Here is an 18930-nt window from a genome sequence, read left to right on the forward strand (position 1 = left end):
GGAAGATTCAGCAAAGTGGCAGGATATAAGATCAACATACAAAAATCAGTTGGATTCCTCTATACCAAAAAACGACAGCATTGAAAAGGACATTAGGAAAGCAATACCATTTACAATAGCCACCCAAAGGTTGGAAACCCTATACAGGATCACTATGATTTAGAACCAACTTGACGTCAAGGGTCATACCCGAACTCCGTATACATATCCTCAAGCCCTTCATTCATCTTTCTCCACCTCTACCAATCTAGTTTCAATCATGGTCCACTCACCTCATCCAAGATGGTCTCCATAGCACCACTTTTGCTCACCTGGAGTCATGCTCCACACAATATTCAAAAGGTCACCTTTTTTAAGGTAAGCCTGTTCATACCACTTCAGACTTTTTGTACCCCAAACTCAAAAAAATGTATAAAAGGAATGTAATGAGTCCTTTGAATCAAAAAGAGTGCAAAATTCTTCTAGGAAGTACTGAAGAGTTAGAAACATTTCAGAAGTGTATAGATCAAGATGGAGGATATTTCAAGAAACATACCTTTACATTTTAAATGTTTTTATTTTATAAAGGTTTCTATGATTTTAGAGTCCTATTTTTTCATTTACCTTCATATACAAAAAAGAGTGAACTAAAGAAGGAGCTCTGGTAGCGTAGTGGTTACGAATCGGGCTGTGAACCTTAAGGTCAGCGGTTCGAAACTACCAGCCGCTCCGCGGGAGAAAGATGAGGCTTTCTACTCCCGTAAGGATTTACACCCTCGGAAACCCTGTACAGGGTCGCTATGGGTCGGAACCGACTCGACGGCACTTAACAACAACAGTCTGGAAAGATACACTGTATATAATTAACAGTATTTTTTTTTCTTCCTCCAAGTTAGTGTAACTACATAGTTCAAGACATACTTCAAGAATTTAGGTGGTAGTATAGGTTCTAGTGTGGTGCTGTAGGATCAGCACTAGAATGCTAACCACAAGGTTGGCAGTTCAAACCCACCAGTCACTCCTCAGAAATCCCCTATACAGGGTCACTGTGAATAGGAATCACCTGATGGCACTTAACAAAAACAGGTGATAGTAAGGGTAATTTTTATTCTCTTCTTTGTATATCTTTGCATCAAAATTCTCCATAAATCATGACTTTGATCAGAAAAGACTACTTTAATTTAAAAAATGCCGTCTGGACTCAGGGAGGAAGAGGGGGTGTGTGCTGACAGCCAGGGGGCAGGCCTATGGGGTATACCCTTTGGTTATTTGATGATGCATGGAGGGGATTGTAATCATTGCAATGAAATGAAATACAATAGGACGAATTTAAAACTGATGTTCTCCAATGTAAAAAAAAAACAACAACAAAAAAAAAAACAAAGAATAGAGCCTTGGGGGGCAGGAATGGCCATAACAGATGGATGTTCCAAGATTCATATGCAAGTGGAGAATGGCAGACTTCCTATCACGGTATGCTTTATTCAAGAATCAAATAGGATACCTATTTAAAGTTCAATGGATAAAAGTGACGTGATAGATACATGTACAACAGCACTCAAGAATCTGCTAAGGTTGCTTACATACAGCCAAACACTCACGGACTTGATGCATTGGTTTGGCGGTTTGGGGTCACAGTTTGGACATTCCAGTTAGCTGGCCTAATAGTATTCTGACTTATTTCCTAGTTCTCTGTATAATACCTGAGTTTTTAAACACTTGCAAGTGGCCATCCAAGGCACAAAAATACTCTTCTATATGCCTGAGCAACAGAAGAAGGAGAGTCAGGAATATAGGATATAGGATGTATGGCTAACTGCCTCCATGAACATCTGCTTCCCTTGCCATGTGACAAGAACTAGATGTTGCCTTGCTATCATTACCAAACATTTTGATCCAAGATAGTGGTGGTGGTCGTTGTATGCCTTGGAGTTGGTTTGGACACATTGTGACTCTATACAAGGTTTCCAAGGCTAACAATCTTTTAAGAGCAGAAAGCCTCATCTTTCTTAAGAGTGTCTGGTAGATTTGAACTGCTAACCCTGCAATTTTCAGCCCAACTCGTAATCCACTACACTTCCAAAGCTCCTTAAAGATTCTATAGAATTTTATTCAAAAGGGGGACTATGAAGAACAGGATTTCAAATTCTCATGAACTCCTGACTTTTTTTTAGAACCATGGAGGCTAGATAAACTCCCAAAACTACTGCCCTATGATAATCTTTAAACCTTAAACCAAAAATATCTCTTGAAGTCTTCCTAAAAATAAACCATACATTAGCTTAGCTGGTAAAAGGAATGTTGGCCTTGATTACTACAGGTGTATCTTGTTTTCTTGTGCATCTCTTTATTGGACTTCAGATGCTTTTTACACACTGAAGGTTTATGGCAGCCCTAGCAATAGCTTGAAGCCACTTTCCTAACAGTCCATGCTCACATTGTGTCTCTGTGAGAAGTTACAAAAGTCACGTTTTACTACTTCTCATGATACTTCAAACTTTGTTATAATCCTCTTATACACTTAGGAGTCCTGGTGTGGTGCTGTGGGATAAAGCACTGGACCGCAAGGTCAGTTGGAACCACAAGGTTGATGGTTCAAACTCACCAGTTGCTCCTTGGAAACTGCACAGTACACAAGGTTGCTATGAGTCAGAACCAGCTCTATGGCACTTAACAACAACATTACACACTTAACAGACGGCAGTATAGGCGGAACATAATTCTCATGTGCATTGGGAAAAAAAAAAATTGTGACTCACTTTTTGCAATATTTGCTTTGTTGCAGTGGTCTGGAATAAAACCCACAGCATCTCCAAGGTCTGCATGTATACTCCTTAAGGAACTATATGTTATTGTTAAGTATCATCAAGTTGGTTCTGGCTCAAAGTGAGCCTGTACAGTTACCAAGGAGCTGGTTTGAACTGCTGACCTTGTGGTTACCAGTCCAGTGCTTATCTTTTGGCACCAAACCAGGACTCCAAGGAATTATCTATATAGATCAAATTGACCACCTCCAGAGATTAGATAGAAATCTTAAGGGATAGTGAGTTTACGCTAAAGAGGGATGAACAACTCTGAGGATGAGGAGAACGCTTGCACAACCAAAAGAATGTAGCCAATGTTACTCAACAACACAGGTAGAAACTGTATGTTTTTCTATGTATATTCTCAACACCATCAACAAAATAAGTAAAACAATGTCGTTAGGGGCTGTCAGTCAAGTTGGTACAGACTTACAGTGCCCTATGTGGGAGAAAGATGAGGTGTTCTGCTCCCATAAAGATTTACAGCCTTGGAAACCCTGTGCAGAACCAACTCCATGGTACTTAACAACAACAACAACAATACACAGTAGAATGAAACACTGCCTGGTCCTGCACCAACCTCAAAATTGTTGCTATACTTGAGCTCCACCTCGTGGGGGGAGGGGGGCTTCCTCTGTTCACTGACCCTCCACTTTAGCAAGCATGGGGTTCTTCTACAGGGACTCTTCAAATACATGTGAAAATCCTCAAAGGAACCAGAAAAAAAGAGAGATGTAGAAAGGACTTTCCAACTGGCGAGAGACCTATCAGATCTGCGCAATGTTTCACCAGGCTAGGAAAGTCTGTGGCATAGTCTCAGAATCCTGTAACAAGCAAAGACCCCGCTGTTGTTGTTGAGTGCTGTCGAGTCGGTTCCGACACAGCAACCCGGTGTAAGGTTTCCGAGGAGCTATTGGTGAACTTAAATTGCCGATCTTGCAGTCCAATGCATTAAGCTACAACGCCACACCAGGACTACAAAGACCCTGTAGGAGCTACTAAAAGGTTAGCTATTTAAAATTGTTTTAGATGTACTGTTGAATTTTTTCAAGTCTCCCTCACAGAATCTCTCTAGCCTCCAATTCTCAATTTTTCACCCTTGCATTAAAAAAAGACACACATTTATGCTTAATATGTACCCAAAAACCCTGAGCCCTCTAAATTAGGTCACCTTTTCAGAGAAGAAAAAGCTCAGCCCATAGTATAATTTGAAATGCTAGTCCCATCTGTAAAACTCCACCAGGAGCTGCACTTAATATTAATTAAGAACAGAAACAGCTTTGTTCTTGAACAGCTTTTCTCTCAATCAAACCCAGGATGCTTCCAAATGGAAACTGGCCAATTTTCCTACACCTGAGATAGTAGATCCAGTACAGAATAATGGGATTTTTGTAAATACCACTATTTGTCAAAGTTCTTAAAGCAGAATCCTCGTATCCCTCAGAGGGAGGTTTCCACCACCCATCACCCAAGAAAAGAAGCTCTTAGTAAATATAAGAATCGGCAAGGAGGCTCACTCACCTGAATGCCAGCTCCACGCAAGTGAGTGTTTTTACACACATGCCCATGCGCACACAGAGTAAAGTTAGCATTCCTTATTTCAGTCTAGGGCCCAACTCCTGGCAGTCTATGCGAACTGCCTCTTCTATTTACTCAGGGAGTATGCTAAAGAGAATGTGTGCCAAAGATCTGAAAGATTTGGGGGTGGGTCATCAACTAAGGTATTTGATAAGCCTCAGCCTGCACTGCCCCAGGCAGTCTGCATGGGCCAATGGTGACAGCAATAATGAGGCTAATCTCAGATTCATATTAAGTATAAACTTTTACCATAAATTGGAGCTAATTAAGCAGAACAAACTCTACTACTGGAAGCTATTTAACTCTTTCTGAGAAAGATGTACACGGAATTTGTGACCTGTGCAGGAAAAGCACTGGACTGACCAAAAGGTCAGCCATTCAAACCCACCAGTCATTCCTCAAAAACTATACACAAGGTCACTATGAGTCAGAACTAAAGACACTTAAGAATACCAACACAAACTTGTTGGACTCCTTTTATGCATTTGATACTTTGCCAGATTTCTGTCCTCTGAGTCTCAATGGGAAATGGTAGCATGGGGAAGGAAAAAAGGATAAGAGTCAGAGAACTGCCTTGAAGTACTGCTTTAGCCCCAGCAGTACCTAAGAGTGTTTCTGATGGATGTTCGTTGTTGAGTGCTGTCGAGTTGATTCCAACCCATAGCAACCCTGTATAGGGTTTCCAAGGAGCAGCTGGTGAGTTTGAACCACGGACCTTACATTTCAAACAACTTTGCAGTCTGATGCATTAGCCCACAGCACCACACTGGGGCTCCGATGTATGTTGTTGTTGTTGTTGTTAAGTGCCATCGAGCCGGTTCTGACCCATAGCGACCATAGCTGCTGGTGAGCTTGAACTGCCAACCTTGCAGTTCAAATGGCTTTGCAGTCTGGCGCATTAACCCACAGCACCACACCAGGACTAGGTACTCAATAAATATCTACTGAATTAATTAGACAATTATTACACTGCATTATAACAGTATGTGACATCAGCAAAAGAATCAAAGGCCTATAGAGGAAAGATGAATTCTACCATGGCAGGTGACGGAAGACATCCCAGAAGCTGCGACATTAGAATGAACCTTCCTTAGAGGAGCAACTTTTCATCAGGCAGTGGCTGCTAGAGGAGGAAAGCCAAGTAGACACTCCATCAAGGTTGGAGCAAATGGCCTGGCCTCCTTCCCAATTCAAATCCTTACAACGGTTCTGTTTCTTAGATTTTGGTGCACTTCATCATCTCCTTCAAACCTTCAATGATAAAAAGCTACAGAGAGAGGAGTTGTTGTGTTTTTCTACCAGGAAATTAGCTGAAAGCAAACAGCAGGTTACAAACAGAAAGATATATTTTGCAGTGTGCTTTTTTATTTACCAGGCAGGCAGCCTGTAAAATTCCAACTTAGACTTCCTGGGAGAGAAAAATAACCTTGCCCCCAAATCCACTAGAACAAATTACTGCCTTTTACTATTCTTATTTCCCTGCTGAAAGTTTTATGGTACTGTAGGATAAGCACTAGACCACAAGGTCTGCAGTTCAAACTCACCAGCTGCTCCTCAGAAACCGTATACAGGGTCACTATAACTTGACAGCACTTAACAATGCAAAAACTGGAATCTTGGTATGACCCTGTGGGCTAAGAACTGGACTGCTTAAACCCACCAATCACTCCTAGGAAACCCAATACAGGATCATTATGAATCAGAACAGACTCAACAGCACTTAACAATATTATTCGATTCCTAGCAGAAAAAGAAAAGGAGATCATCTTAACATTTCATAGTCATTTCTTACTCCAAAAGGAAACACTTGAGGGGAAATGAAGACATTTAAAGGAGAACAGAAACTAAATTCAGAACAAAGTTAAATGAAAACAGAAAAAAGTGAGAAAAAAAATAATGGAAAGTTTTCAAAAGCCCTAAGAATGTGCAGAAATAATTCACTTCCTATCACACTCTCTTCAAAAATAGAAAGGACTGCTATCCAGCCCTAGGACACATAATGTAAAGGGCTTCATGTCAAAAGAAAGCAAGCTACCAAGTCAGGTACGGAGATACATAAGAAGAAATGGGCTCTTCTCACCCTAGCGGTTCACTTACCGGTCTCCTTTCCCCTACTGTTGGAAAAGTCAGACCTAAACCCAAAAACATTAGCTTGGAAGCTCTTTCATGAAACCACATACCAAACACAGAAAGATTAAAATGCTTTTGGCTATGGAATTAAAATTAAAATAGATCCAAATGAGGTAACGGTACCCACAAAAGAAAACCCTAGGTACAATCTAGTATACTTAACTCTTTCGCCTGAGATTGGATGTTCTTGAAAATCAAAATACAAGCTTCCTTTTCCAACCTGTTTAAGAGGTAATGACTAAAACTCTGCTTTTAAGCTTTCCTTCTGTTTCCTAGCACATTTCTCTGCCCACCTCTTCAAACCAGTTTGTGCTTCTGAAAGGGAGATCCCTGGATAATTATCCCATAATGGGCAATAACCACCTCGGACACCGATGAGAACAGCAGCGATGTTAAAATATCCGGTTTGCCTAACAAGTTTTCATAAAGGAATTGCTAATTATGAGCATCTGCATCCCAGAAGAGTAACCTACCTCCCAGCTGCACAACCGCTACCTCTCGCCTTTTAATGCCAACTCATTATGAACTGGTGTAAACTAAGGGTAGGAAAAGCAGGTTAAAAAACGTAAGGAATGCGGTCAGACTCAGACCAAGCGGTCTATGTCATCAACTTTACCACTCGAGCCAATCGAGGCTGAATTCAGAATGCAATGTAGTCGAAGGAGTCTCCTAGTCTCCTAACGGTCAGGCCCAGACTTGGGGCGGAGGGGAAGTTAGTGGCAAGAGTTTACCTTAGAAGGAGGCAGCGAACAGACAAGCCTTTCAGAGCTACCCAGGACTCTAGCCCCGAGGCCCAGGCGGCGCGAAGCGGGAGAAGTGCATGGTTAGAAGCCCCGCGGCGCCACAGGTTCCTCGGAGCGCAGTCGGGCCCGGTTCCCACAGGTGGGGAGCGCTCAACCTCAGGGGCTCGGGCGAGAAGAGAGGCGCTGCGATTCCCCAAAGACCTAGGGGGTAGGGGAAGCCTTGGAGCTGGCGAGGCCGTTTCGCCTTAAGGAAACAGGGTAAAGAGAAGCTTCGGGGTAGCCAGTAGCTTGGTTCTCGCTCCCTCCGCTGGGTGCTTATCCACTTGCGGCAAGCGTCCGGTGGAGAGATGAGCTGTGTGCACCACCATTCTCCCCGCGAGCCTCGGCCTCCTTCCCCGGCGCGGTTAATCCGCACAACCGCGGACCGCCCGCCTGGCTGTTGCATGCGCCCAGTCACGTACGTGCCTGCACAACCAAACGCGGGCGGGGGGAAGGGCGCCCGGGACCCGAAGAGACCTGGCCGCTTCTCTCCCCGGCCAGACCCACACCCCCTTCGGCTCACCCCCAAAGTCCCTCACCCGTGTTTGCCTTGATGTTTTCCCGCAAGAAGTGGCCGCTGGAGAGATGCTGGAGGCCGAAGTTCTGGGCGATCCTCTGGCACACGGTGCCCTTGCCCGAGCCGGGTGGCCCAAGGATGACCGCGCGAAGGAGTTTGGAAGCCATTGCCAACGCGAGGAAGGGTACGGCAAAAAAGACAGCGGCACGAGAGGGAGCCTCGGGAACTTTGTATCTTCTTCCCCTGTCCCTATCACCCGCCGCTCGCGCGTGGACTCACCAGCCACCCTACAGAGGGAAGGACAGACTTTTGAGACAACCCCTCCCCTCAGCCCCGCGCCCAGGAGGAGCAGCGCGCCACCTCCCCGCCCTCGTCAGCCTCCTCGCCCCCACGCAGAGACTCTGCAGCGCTCCAGAGCCCCCGCCCCTAGCGTGGTCAGCCTCACCCGGCAGAGGTCAGCCCCGCCAGCCCCACCTCCAGCCCTGCCTCTATCCTACGCCGCCTGGTTGAGGAGGGGGCTGGGAGGCCATACATCCCTACACTAGTCTCCGCCAAGTCTGGAAAGAGGGAGAATCAAGGCGCGCAACCCACTGCCCCACGCACCAGCGGGCCTCTAGGCTGAGCCCCTGCCCTGGTCCCTGCACGTGGGCAGCGTTTAGTCCGCGCCCTGGTCCCTCCCCCGCGGCTGTCACATCCTTCGGATTCGCAGCGGCAGTCGCTGCTAGTCGGTGGTACGGGCTCGTTGAGGCCAAGCGGGCGACCCAGCGCTCACCTCCGCCGAGGGCTGCCGGGTTGCTCCCCAGCCGCGGGGCTCGCCAGGAGCTGGAGCTCGGCGCCTCTCTACAAAGAGCAGTCAAATAAACACACACCTCAGCTGAGAAGCAGCGCGCCTAGTGGATTCCAGCCCGGATCCTGCTGGGCGGCGCCGCCTCCGCCCGCCCCCACTCTGCGCCCTGGCCGGCCGCGCGGGACTAGCGCCTTACGTAACCGGGGAGACCAGCTTCGCACAGCCACTGGCTGGTGCCCCCTCGTCTTCCCACAGTTCTGCTTCCCGGGACCCCTGGAGCCTGTGGGGGCGAATAGAGGTAGAAAAGACCTAAGGGAGAGAAACTCCTTTTGGGGTGTCTCTATGAATGGAATGGGCATGACGGATGTACTGTTAATGGAAAAGAAGACTTGTTTAGTTCCTACTGTGGGTCAAGTTCGGTGCTAGATGATTTCATTATGCAACAATCTTTCAAGGTAGGATATTTACAGATGAAAAGATGCTTGGAATGCAGCCATTCATTGATTCATTCATTCAACAAATGCTTATTGAGCACTTACTGTGTGCCAGATTCTATTCTAGGCCCCTGGGATATAGTGGTGAACAACAGAAAGCCAGCCCCACCCTCATGGGGGCTGAATTCCAAGAGGGCTTCAAAACACACTTCTACTTGACTCCAAAGTCCAGGTTCCTTGGGAAAGAGGAAGTAAGACAAAGTCTAGAGAGCCTGTGGGAAGGTGAAAGCATTAATCACAATACGTGCCCATTTTATAGTCTGTTTACTGTAAACAGACCACCCATAAGATTTCTGTATTTTACTTCCTTATACAGGACTCCTGGTGTGGTGATGTGAGTTAATGCACTGGAATGCAAAGTCGGTTTGAACTTTGCAGTCAAACTCAACCACCACAACTCGGAAACCCTATATAGGGTCGCTATGAGTCAGAACCGACTCCAGGACACTTAACAAGGGGATAATTGCACCAGTTCTGGTGTGACACTGTAGGACAAGCACTGGGCTGCTAAACACAAGTGGTTCAAATCCACCAGCTGCTCCTTGGAAACCCTATACGGGATCTCGCTGAATCCTGGTCAAAAGGGGAGAAATGGAGAACAGGATTTAAAATTCTCATGGACTCCAGACTTTCTGGATCCATGTAGACTGCATGAAACTACTGCCCTGTAATAATCCTTAAACCTTAAGCCAAAAATGCCCCCTGAACGCATCTTAAAACCAAACAATAATTTAGCTTAACTAGTTAAAATAAGGAGCTCTGGTAGCGTAGTGGTTACGAATTGGGCTGTGAACTGCAAGTTTAGCAGTTCGAAACCACCAGCTTTCCGCGGGAGAAAGATGAGGCTTTCTGCTCCCTTAAAGATTTACAGCCTCGGAAACCCTGTACAGGGTCGCTATGAGTCGGAACCGACTCCACGGCACATAACAACAACAAGTTAAAAAGAATGCTTGCTTTGAATATTGTGTTCTTTCAAGAACTATTTAGAATCAAATTGACAACTTAAAAGATTAAACAGTAGTAACCTTAAGGGGTTATGAGTTCATGGGGGAGGGACCACAAAAAATGAGTATGAGGAATAGTCACAGAACTCGAAAAATGTAATCAATGTCACTGAATTATACATGTTGAATTGGCATATGTTTTGCTCAACAACAATAAAATAATAAAAGGATTACAGTCAAGAAAACCTTATAGAACTGTTCTACTCAGCAACTCAGTGAGTCGCCATGAAATCATAATCCACTCATCTGTAACTAACAACAACAATTTCCCAGATGATGAGTCTGCAGCTCTGGAGTCCAATCCATTCAAATAGAGATATGAAAGATATGTGGGCTCTTGATTCCTCTGCCTACTCTGTGACCTTTGACCCTTAACTGTTCTCTTTGTAAAATGTGGAAGTTGAATTTAGAACATCCACATTGTTGTTGCTGCTGGGAGTCCTAGTAGGGTAAACACTGTTGTTGTTTTTGTTAAGGAGCAACTGGTGAGCTTGATCCACCGACCTTGTAGTTCAAACAGCTTTGCAGTTTGGTGCATTAACTCACAGCTCCACACCAGGACTCACTGTAGGATAAGCTACAAAGTCAGAGGTCCAAAACCAGCAGCCACTCCTCAGAAACCCTATACAGGGAACCTATGAGTCAGAACCAACTGGATGGCACATAACAACAATATTGTTGTTAAGTGCTATCCAGTCAATTCTGACTGTGAGCCATCACAAGTAAAACAGAGCAGACATCCTCATCTTTCTCTCGCGGAACAGCTGTGAGATTAGCAGCCCGATTCGTATCTATCAAAAAATTGATCAAAGTTCACACCCGGCAACACAGCTATTCACCCCCACAAACTGTAGCTCTACTTTGCCCTATCAGCTGATTTGTTTGTTTCTTTTGCCTACTTTTGAAATGCCTGGTAGCGTAGTGGTTACCAATCAGGCTGCGAACCGTAAGGTCAGCTGTTCGAAACTACCAGCTGTTCCGTGGGAGAAATATGAGGCTTTCTGCTCCCCTAAAGAAACCCTGTACAGGGTCGCTATGAGTTGAAGCTGACTCCACGGGCACATAATCACCACCATCATACCAGCATCAGTTTACAGAGTTACAGAAGAGTGCTTGTCACATATTTGACCCCACCCAGACCTTTATGATTGACTTCATTTTTTAGGAGCTTAGATTATGAAACAGAGGCATGGTGACAAGGTAAACTGGTTAGAGAAATCCAGCTGAGACTGGAACCTAAGAGTTCACTACAGAGTCCACAAATAAGTGTCTCCATGCACGGGCACCTCAGAGTGCCAAAGATCAGCTGCTGGAAGGACAGCAGAATAAGAAGAAATTAAATTGGAGTCAAACAGACCTGGTATCAAATTTCAATAACGCCAGTTATTAACTCTGCAAGCCTTTTGATGGCTGTGAGCCTTACTTAGCGTTCTTAACTGTAAAAGGGAAGACAATGCCCATTTCATAACCTTGTGATAAATCTGAAATGAGATAATGTATCATTTAAGGACTTAGCACAATGATGTCCGACTCACAGAGACCCTATATGGGATTTCCAAGGAGCAACTGGTGGGCTTGAGCCCCAGATTTTGCAGTCAGCAATCCAGTGCTTATCCTACAGCACCACACCAGGACCCCTGCACAATGCTGGGTATATAATAAGTATGCAATGAACAGCATTATCACCATTATTAACCATGGGACAATGATTTAGTCTTTCTGATCTGTTACTGAATGGTGAGGAATCAATGAGATACCAAAGCACATAGCAGGTTCCCTGATGCATGAAAGATACTCAGGAAGTAACAGCTGTTCTTATTAGAATCCTGGTGTGGTGCTGCAGGATAATGCGCTGGACCACAAGGTCGGTTTGAACTGCAGAGTTGACAGTTCAAACTCACCAGCTGCTCCTTAGAAACCATATACAAGGTCACTATGAGTACAACTGACTTGATGGCACTTAACAGCAACATTCTTATTAGAAAGGAGCCCTGCTAGTGTAATGGTTAAGGCACTTGACTGCTGGCCAAAAGGTCAGTGATTCAACTCATCAGCCACTCTGCAGGAGAAAGATAACGCCATTTGTTTCAGTAAAGATTTGTTGTTGTTGTTAGGTGCCATCAAGTCGGTATGACTCATAGAGACCCTATGCACAACAGAACAAAATACTGCCAGATCCTGGACCAACCTCACAAGTGTTGCCACGCTTGAGCCCATTGATGCTGCCACTTTGCCAATCCATCTCGTTGGAGGTCTTCCTCTTTTTCTCTGACCCTCCACCTTACTAAACATGATATCCTTCTCTAGCAACTGGTCCCTCCTGACAGTATGTCCAAAGTATGAGAGACAAAGTTTGGCCATCCTGGCCTCCAAGGAGCACTCTGGCTGCACTTCTTTCAACACAGATCTGTTTGTTCTTTTGGCAGCCCATGGCACTTTCAATAATCTCCTCCAACACCATAACTCAAAGAGCCTTGGAAACCCTATGGAGAATGTCTGCCCTGTCCTATGGGGTCACTATGACTTGGAGTAAAATCTGTGGCAGTGGAATGTTTTTATTGGAAGAAGCCCTGGTTAGAATTCAGTTGCTAATTGAAAGTTTGTCAGTTCAAACCTACTCAGCAGCTTCCGTAGGGATCACTCTTCATTCTGTCATGTGGAGTCAGTATGAGTTGGAATTGACTTGATGACACACAACAGCATTCTTATTGGACAGTGAGTGAAAACAAGTTGTTGTTTTGTTATTGAGTGCTATCGAGTCGATTCCAACTCATAGAGACCCTGTATAGGGTTTCTGAGGAACATCTGGTGGGTTTGAACTGCCGACCCTGTTGCAGACTGTGCAGAGGTTCGAGGCCCTATAGGCCTGAGTGTAATAGATCTAGCCACTTGGCAGTTAATAGCAAATTGTTTTTCATCAAATTGTTTAGTCATATTTATTTAAGTCCAAACATGAGCCCTGGATGTCCACAGAGAAATGCAATATTCCCCTAAATTTCTAAGGTCAAGATTTTCCCCCTAGAACCAAGGCAGTAAAACTTCCTCAGAGGACGAACAAGGAAAGGTTTACTGGGATTAAGCAGGGAGGCTCTGGAGAGGAACTGCCCGGGGTATATTCACTTGGGGTGGAGCGGTAAATTCTGGGAATACGGGATTAAGGACAATGGGGACAACGCCCTCGGACCACCCTGGGTTCAATCAGTTTGATCCAAGTGAAGGTTAAACCCAGTAAGGAAGAAAGGAATATTGGTTTAAGTAAGGTTTACTGGCTTAATTTATTTTAAAGATTGTCTTGTCTGAATAATACCATTCTTCTTCTGTAAAGATCCCTCCCCGCTTGGTGTGAAGCTCCTCCCCTGAATAAAGCAGAGGCCAAAGCCTCCCCAGGTGTGCATTACTGGTTGGAAGGCTTGCAGTAACAATTGCAGTGCATTACGGGTTGGAAGGCATGCAGTAAAGATTGCAGGGCAGTGAGTTGCTGCCTGCAGAGGCCACAATGCCTGTACTCCCAAGCCTGCCCACCAGTGATGCATCCACCCTGGCTTTGGGGTGCTTCACGACCCTGTGATTCCCAGTCCAGTGCTGATTTCACACCAGGAGTGAAAATGAGGGGAACCCTTAATGAGATGGAATGATGCAATAGCTTCAACAATGGACTCAAACACATCAAAGACCATGGAGATAATGCCGGATCTGCAACATTTCTTCTATTATACATAAGGAGTAAGAGTCAAGTCCATGGCAACTAACAACAACAACAACATTTTTATCAAAGAGGGCAGTGAGAATTCAATGCAGAATTCTAACTTCCATTCGATAAACCCTGTTTCCATTCTCAGCTAATGAGCCTCAAGCATAGCCACTGCCCTTCAGTCAGTGGAGGCTAGAGCATTGCCTCAATGCTCAACAAGTTTCATTGGAGCTTCCAGGCTAAGATGAACTACAAGAAAAGGGTTGGCTACCTATTTCTGAAAATTGGTCCAGTGAAAACCCTGAGTCAGGGGCCTAACCAACAGGAGCAAACAATAGTCCTTATCACATGCATTCAAGTAACTAACTCCATACTATTTCTTTTGCCTAGGGTTTTTAATCCATTTATAATATTTACCATGTTGTGGTTGTTAAAGGCTGTCCAGTATTTCTGAGGAGCAACTGGTTGTTTTGAACTGTGTTGTGGTTTGAAGTCCAGTGCTGATCCTGCAGTACCGCACGAGGAGTCTGTAGATATGCAGCAATTTGTTATGTGTCTACTATACTTTAACGTTATAAGCTCTGAGGCAGGGGCCCAGTTGTATTCTTCTTTATATCCTCAAAAATATATGGCAGTTTGCCTGTAATACCTACTCGGCTAATGTTGGTATATCTTCTGCTCCTAAGAAACTTAGCATCACGCCCTATTGCCTCTCAATAATCTAGATAGTAATTTATACATTCATTCATCAGATTCTGACATACTTACAAAGAATGTCAGTGCAAAGAGTCTTATTTGTGCTTTGCAGATGAAAAAACTAATGTTTTGAAAGGTTAGGTAAACTGTCCAAGGTCACAGAGCTAGTTGGTGGTGCACCTGGGACTCAACCCCAGATTCTCTAACTCCGAGGCCAGTGCTCTTATTGTCTAAACTTCAGCCGTTTCTGTACAACTTTCACAGTTTTGTCATAACCTTGTATCACCTTGGCTTTTATCTGCTTACCATGTTTCTTTATATCGACTCATTTTGTTTAAATAATTTATTTGAGAAAGAAACTGTGTATCACTCACTCACCATAAATAAATGAATGTAATAAAGCAAATGTAAATTTATAGAACAAGGCTACTAAATTCCAGCTATATTCAACTATATATCTGCTTGTTGAAATTCTAAGCTTAATGTTTGTTTTTTGTTTTGTTTTTTAAAAAGTAAGGAGGTTGTTTACTAAGTGTTAGAAAAGTATTCAAAATACTGCTTATATATAATCACATGGCTCAAAATAAAATCTACAAAAAGAATACTTTCTTATTATGCAGACCAACACCATTTAAAGCCAGGCCCATGTATCAGCTAGAATCAACTCTAGTAGCATAGCAAATTACCTCTTGTTATATTAGAGATATGTCTTACACACGCTAATGTCCCTCATAGTACACCATTGAAATTTATTTTAATGAGTCATCAGGATATTTTTTTCATAGTATCATCACTCCAACCATAGTTCCTGGATACCACACCAATCCCACTTCTGAAATTATACTCCCATTGTTTCAGCCATCACATCTCTCCAACATCTTCATTCTACTGTAATTTCAGGTTTACACCTATTGCATTTAATGGAAACATCTAGCTTCTTGAATATAGTGGCTTCATGATCTTGTTCATCATGACCTTCACACGGTTTGTATCATGTCCAGCATATGGAATGCAGCACAGTGGTTTCTCTTGTATGTGGCCTTTCTGACCTTGGGTTTATAATTCTGCCAGGAATCATTGGTTGGACCCTAACCTGCCCTTTCATTGGCCTATTTAATCTACCTTGCAGGGATACTACATAAAAGAGTTGATTAAAACCCTTACAGAGTTTGGTTTATTTGTATGTGAATTAGGTCCCTGTGAGCAATCTAAGCAGATTGGTCAGTTCATGATCTTAGTGAGAGGAGTAGACTTATTAAAGGGCCAACCTCACAAAACTTGTGAGGATCTCACTCTCATCAAGAAGAGTCTGGAGTGGAGCACATCGTTGGGGCCAGAGGTCCCTGTACTGAGAACCTTCTAGACCCTCGAGACTGAGAGAACTGTAATGCTGGAGATGATGCGAGGAGGCATGAAATGGTAGCAGCATCAGCAGAAGCAGGAGCAGCAGGAGCCAGGAGACCATTGCCTGGTGTCTGCAGTGAGCTTGTTCATTCATGAATCAAGAAAGACATCACAGCCTTTGGCCATGAGGATTGATGGTGAAGGGGATCCTTTGGGCACTTGTTGGTGGAGCTAACACTTGCCCAAGCTGGACAGAGGCTATGCCCAGCGAAACCTCAGAGAATGGGCCAGGTCAAGAATGAGGCTCAGCAGTGAAGGCCAGGTCAAAAACAAGACTATGCGTACACCTATGGAAGCAGTAGCTCAAAAGAGGGAACAAGTCCTTACAGCAAGAATCATTCCCACCCCCTCCACACACAGAGTAGACAGGGATGGGCAACTTGGACATTGGCTACCCAAAATAGGGGGTGGGGGCTACAAAGGCAAGAAGTGACTGGCTTACATGCTTTCAAGAGGGAACCTAGACCCAGAGGACCTGGAGGAAGGTAGAATCTCCAGTGAGTAGTATTTAATCTGACTAGGCAGAGCTGATGCAATGAAATGCAGATGGGTCTCTTGTGATACAATAGTGAATAATTGTTATCAGGACTGACTGTGAGGGTTGGAAATGTAAAGGTGGACGTTTTATAGCAAGGAGGGGAGTGATTGACTTTTCAGTCTAGGAGCGGAGGTCCCTAGGACCATCAAGGGAGAAGAGCAGAGAGCAGGACCCTACCCAGGGAAGCAGTGATGCCTGAAATGGAGCCAGAGATGATGATATGGAGCTATGGAGCAGCTGGAGACTCTAGACCCAGAGAGGGAGAGCGACTGTGTGCTGAAGACCTGGGGGGCATGAGGGAAGGATTGCATGAAGGGGATTGTAACCATGGCAATGAGACGATATACGATAGAATGAATGTAAAACTAATGTTCTCCCATGTATACTATCACATAATTCACAATAAAACATTAAAAAAAAAAAAAGACCATGGCCAAGAGAAGGACTGTCCTGAGGAGGCTGAGAGGAGGCCTGCATGCCCAAGAGGAAACCTGCATATGACCAAGCATGCACAGTAGAAAGAGAAGGGCTTGCTTGCTTGTGTAGTCAAAAGTAGATAAGAGAGAGCTTTCCTGCTCTGATAAAGAGAGAAATGTGTTCTCCACTTTGGGGAAGCCTTCCAGACTTTGCCTACGTACTTCCTAATCCTGATCCTGAGTCGTCGCCTCTTGATCCTAATCCTGACCCTAAATTGCACCCTATTAATTACTTAGGAAATCAGCATGGTCTGTGAATTCTGTGTAGTCATTGCATCTAATTATCAAACGTAGCAGAAAAGCAGAGCGTGCCCTGAGGAGAATGGTTGGTGCTTGAAATGGTGAAGACATTGGAGGGTGGCGGTATGTGGAACCACCACATCCTAGGAACCAGATCTTCGCTAGTCTGGTTCTATTCTATAAGGAATCTAGGTAATTACTGATGCTGCTGCAACACAAGGAATTAATTTTGTTGAATGACAAATTGGTTGTTGAATAAATAATAGATTTCTTTCTTTGTCTTCTTTGAAGCTTCTCTACACAGGCAGGAGAAAGGCTAGTGGCTTGAACATGCTAAGATCAGAAAGGAAAGCAAGAGACAAATGGGAAAAAGGAAAAAATGGTCAAAGTTTGTTCCACCTTGCCCTGCTCCCTATGGGTACTTGCTAAATACACAGAAACAAAAAGGTTGTATTGAGAGAAAAATAAATAATGGAATGGGCTAACATAGCTTTATTTATGACAATAGCATAGTCTCACAAGTGAAAAACTCTCATGTCCCCAAAATTTACTACTTCTCATGATTGTTGTTGTTGTCAGGTGCCATCAAGTCGGAACCGACTCATAGTGACCCCATGCACAGCAGAACGAAACAATGTCCAATCCTGGTTCAACCTCACTACCGCTGCCACACTTGACGCCATCAATGATGCCACCTGGCTGATCCATCTCATTGGGGGTCTTCCTCTTTTTCTCTGACCCTTCATCTTACCCAGCATGAAATCCTTCTCCAGCGACTGTTCCCTCCTGACAATATGTCCAAAGTATGGCCTCCAAGGAGCACTCTGGCTGCACTTCTTCCAAAACAGATCTATTGGTTCTTTTGGCAGTCCATGGCACTTTTAGTATTCTCCTCCAACACCATAATTCAAAGGCATCAATTCTTCTACGATCTTCCTTATTCACTGTCCAGCTTTTTAACCTATAATATCTTAATGGTGTTTGATACCAGGCAGCCTTTATCTTAGAAACTTATTTTCTCACACCAATAATAATAATAATAATAATAATAAAAAGGTTTACACGTGGTTAAAAAAAGAACTAGGAGGCAAGAAATCAACATTCTTCATATTTAACTGAAATGACTCGTTATTCTTCATGAGCAACAGACTATTTACAAATTATTCCTGTAATAACTATATATGGTAGAGGAAGAAGTTCTCTTGGGAGATTATGTTGAACTCTCACCCTTGGAGTTTTCCCCATGTAACACTGAGAAACAAAATAGCAATCCATTATGCTTCACCCTCTAAATATAATGTTATAATGATGATGCCTTGCCCAGGATTTTGTTCTTGAGTTGTATTAGGCAGTAGGATGGACAGACTATGTCATTTCATCACTCAATCTTCTTAACCACCATCAATAGACATTGGATTTGAGTTAGTGGATATGCCTGGAGATTAGGCGAGTTTGGGTGCAACTTTTCTCTGTGAAAAGTTCCGTTTTCTTTGTGTAAATGCATACATACATATGGAGTCCTGGTACTGCTATAGGATAAGCACTGGACTGCTAACTACAGGTCAGCAGTTCAAACCCACCAGTTGCCCCTCAAAAAATTATATACAGAGCCACTATGAAGAGGAACTGACTGTGGCATTTAACAGCAGCAACAACATATATGTATATATAAGTATGTATGTATCTATCTATATGGAGTCCTGGTGTGGTGCTGTGGGCTAATGTGTCAGACTGCAAAGTCATTTGAACTGCAAGGTCGGTGGTTCAAGCTCACTAGCTGCTTCTTTGAAACCCTATATAGGATCTCTAT

General features: G+C 44.0%; 1 protein-coding gene across 1 annotated transcript in view; it reads right to left on the reverse strand.

Moving 5' to 3' along the window:
- The window catches only part of AK4 (adenylate kinase 4), a 103758-nt gene extending 95616 nt beyond the window's left edge, over nt 1–8142 (reverse strand). Inside the window, exon 1 of the mRNA XM_006862457.1 lies at nt 7813–8142. Within this exon, the coding sequence (XP_006862519.1) occupies nt 7813–7957 (145 nt within the window). The 5' untranslated portion in view covers nt 7958–8142. The remainder of the gene's footprint in view (nt 1–7812) is intronic.
- Between the last annotated feature and the right edge of the window lie 10788 nt (nt 8143–18930).

The sequence above is a fragment of the Chrysochloris asiatica genome, unplaced genomic scaffold (genome assembly GCF_000296735.1).
Source record: "Chrysochloris asiatica unplaced genomic scaffold, ChrAsi1.0 scaffold00048, whole genome shotgun sequence".
Classification (NCBI taxonomy): domain Eukaryota; kingdom Metazoa; phylum Chordata; class Mammalia; order Afrosoricida; family Chrysochloridae; genus Chrysochloris; species Chrysochloris asiatica.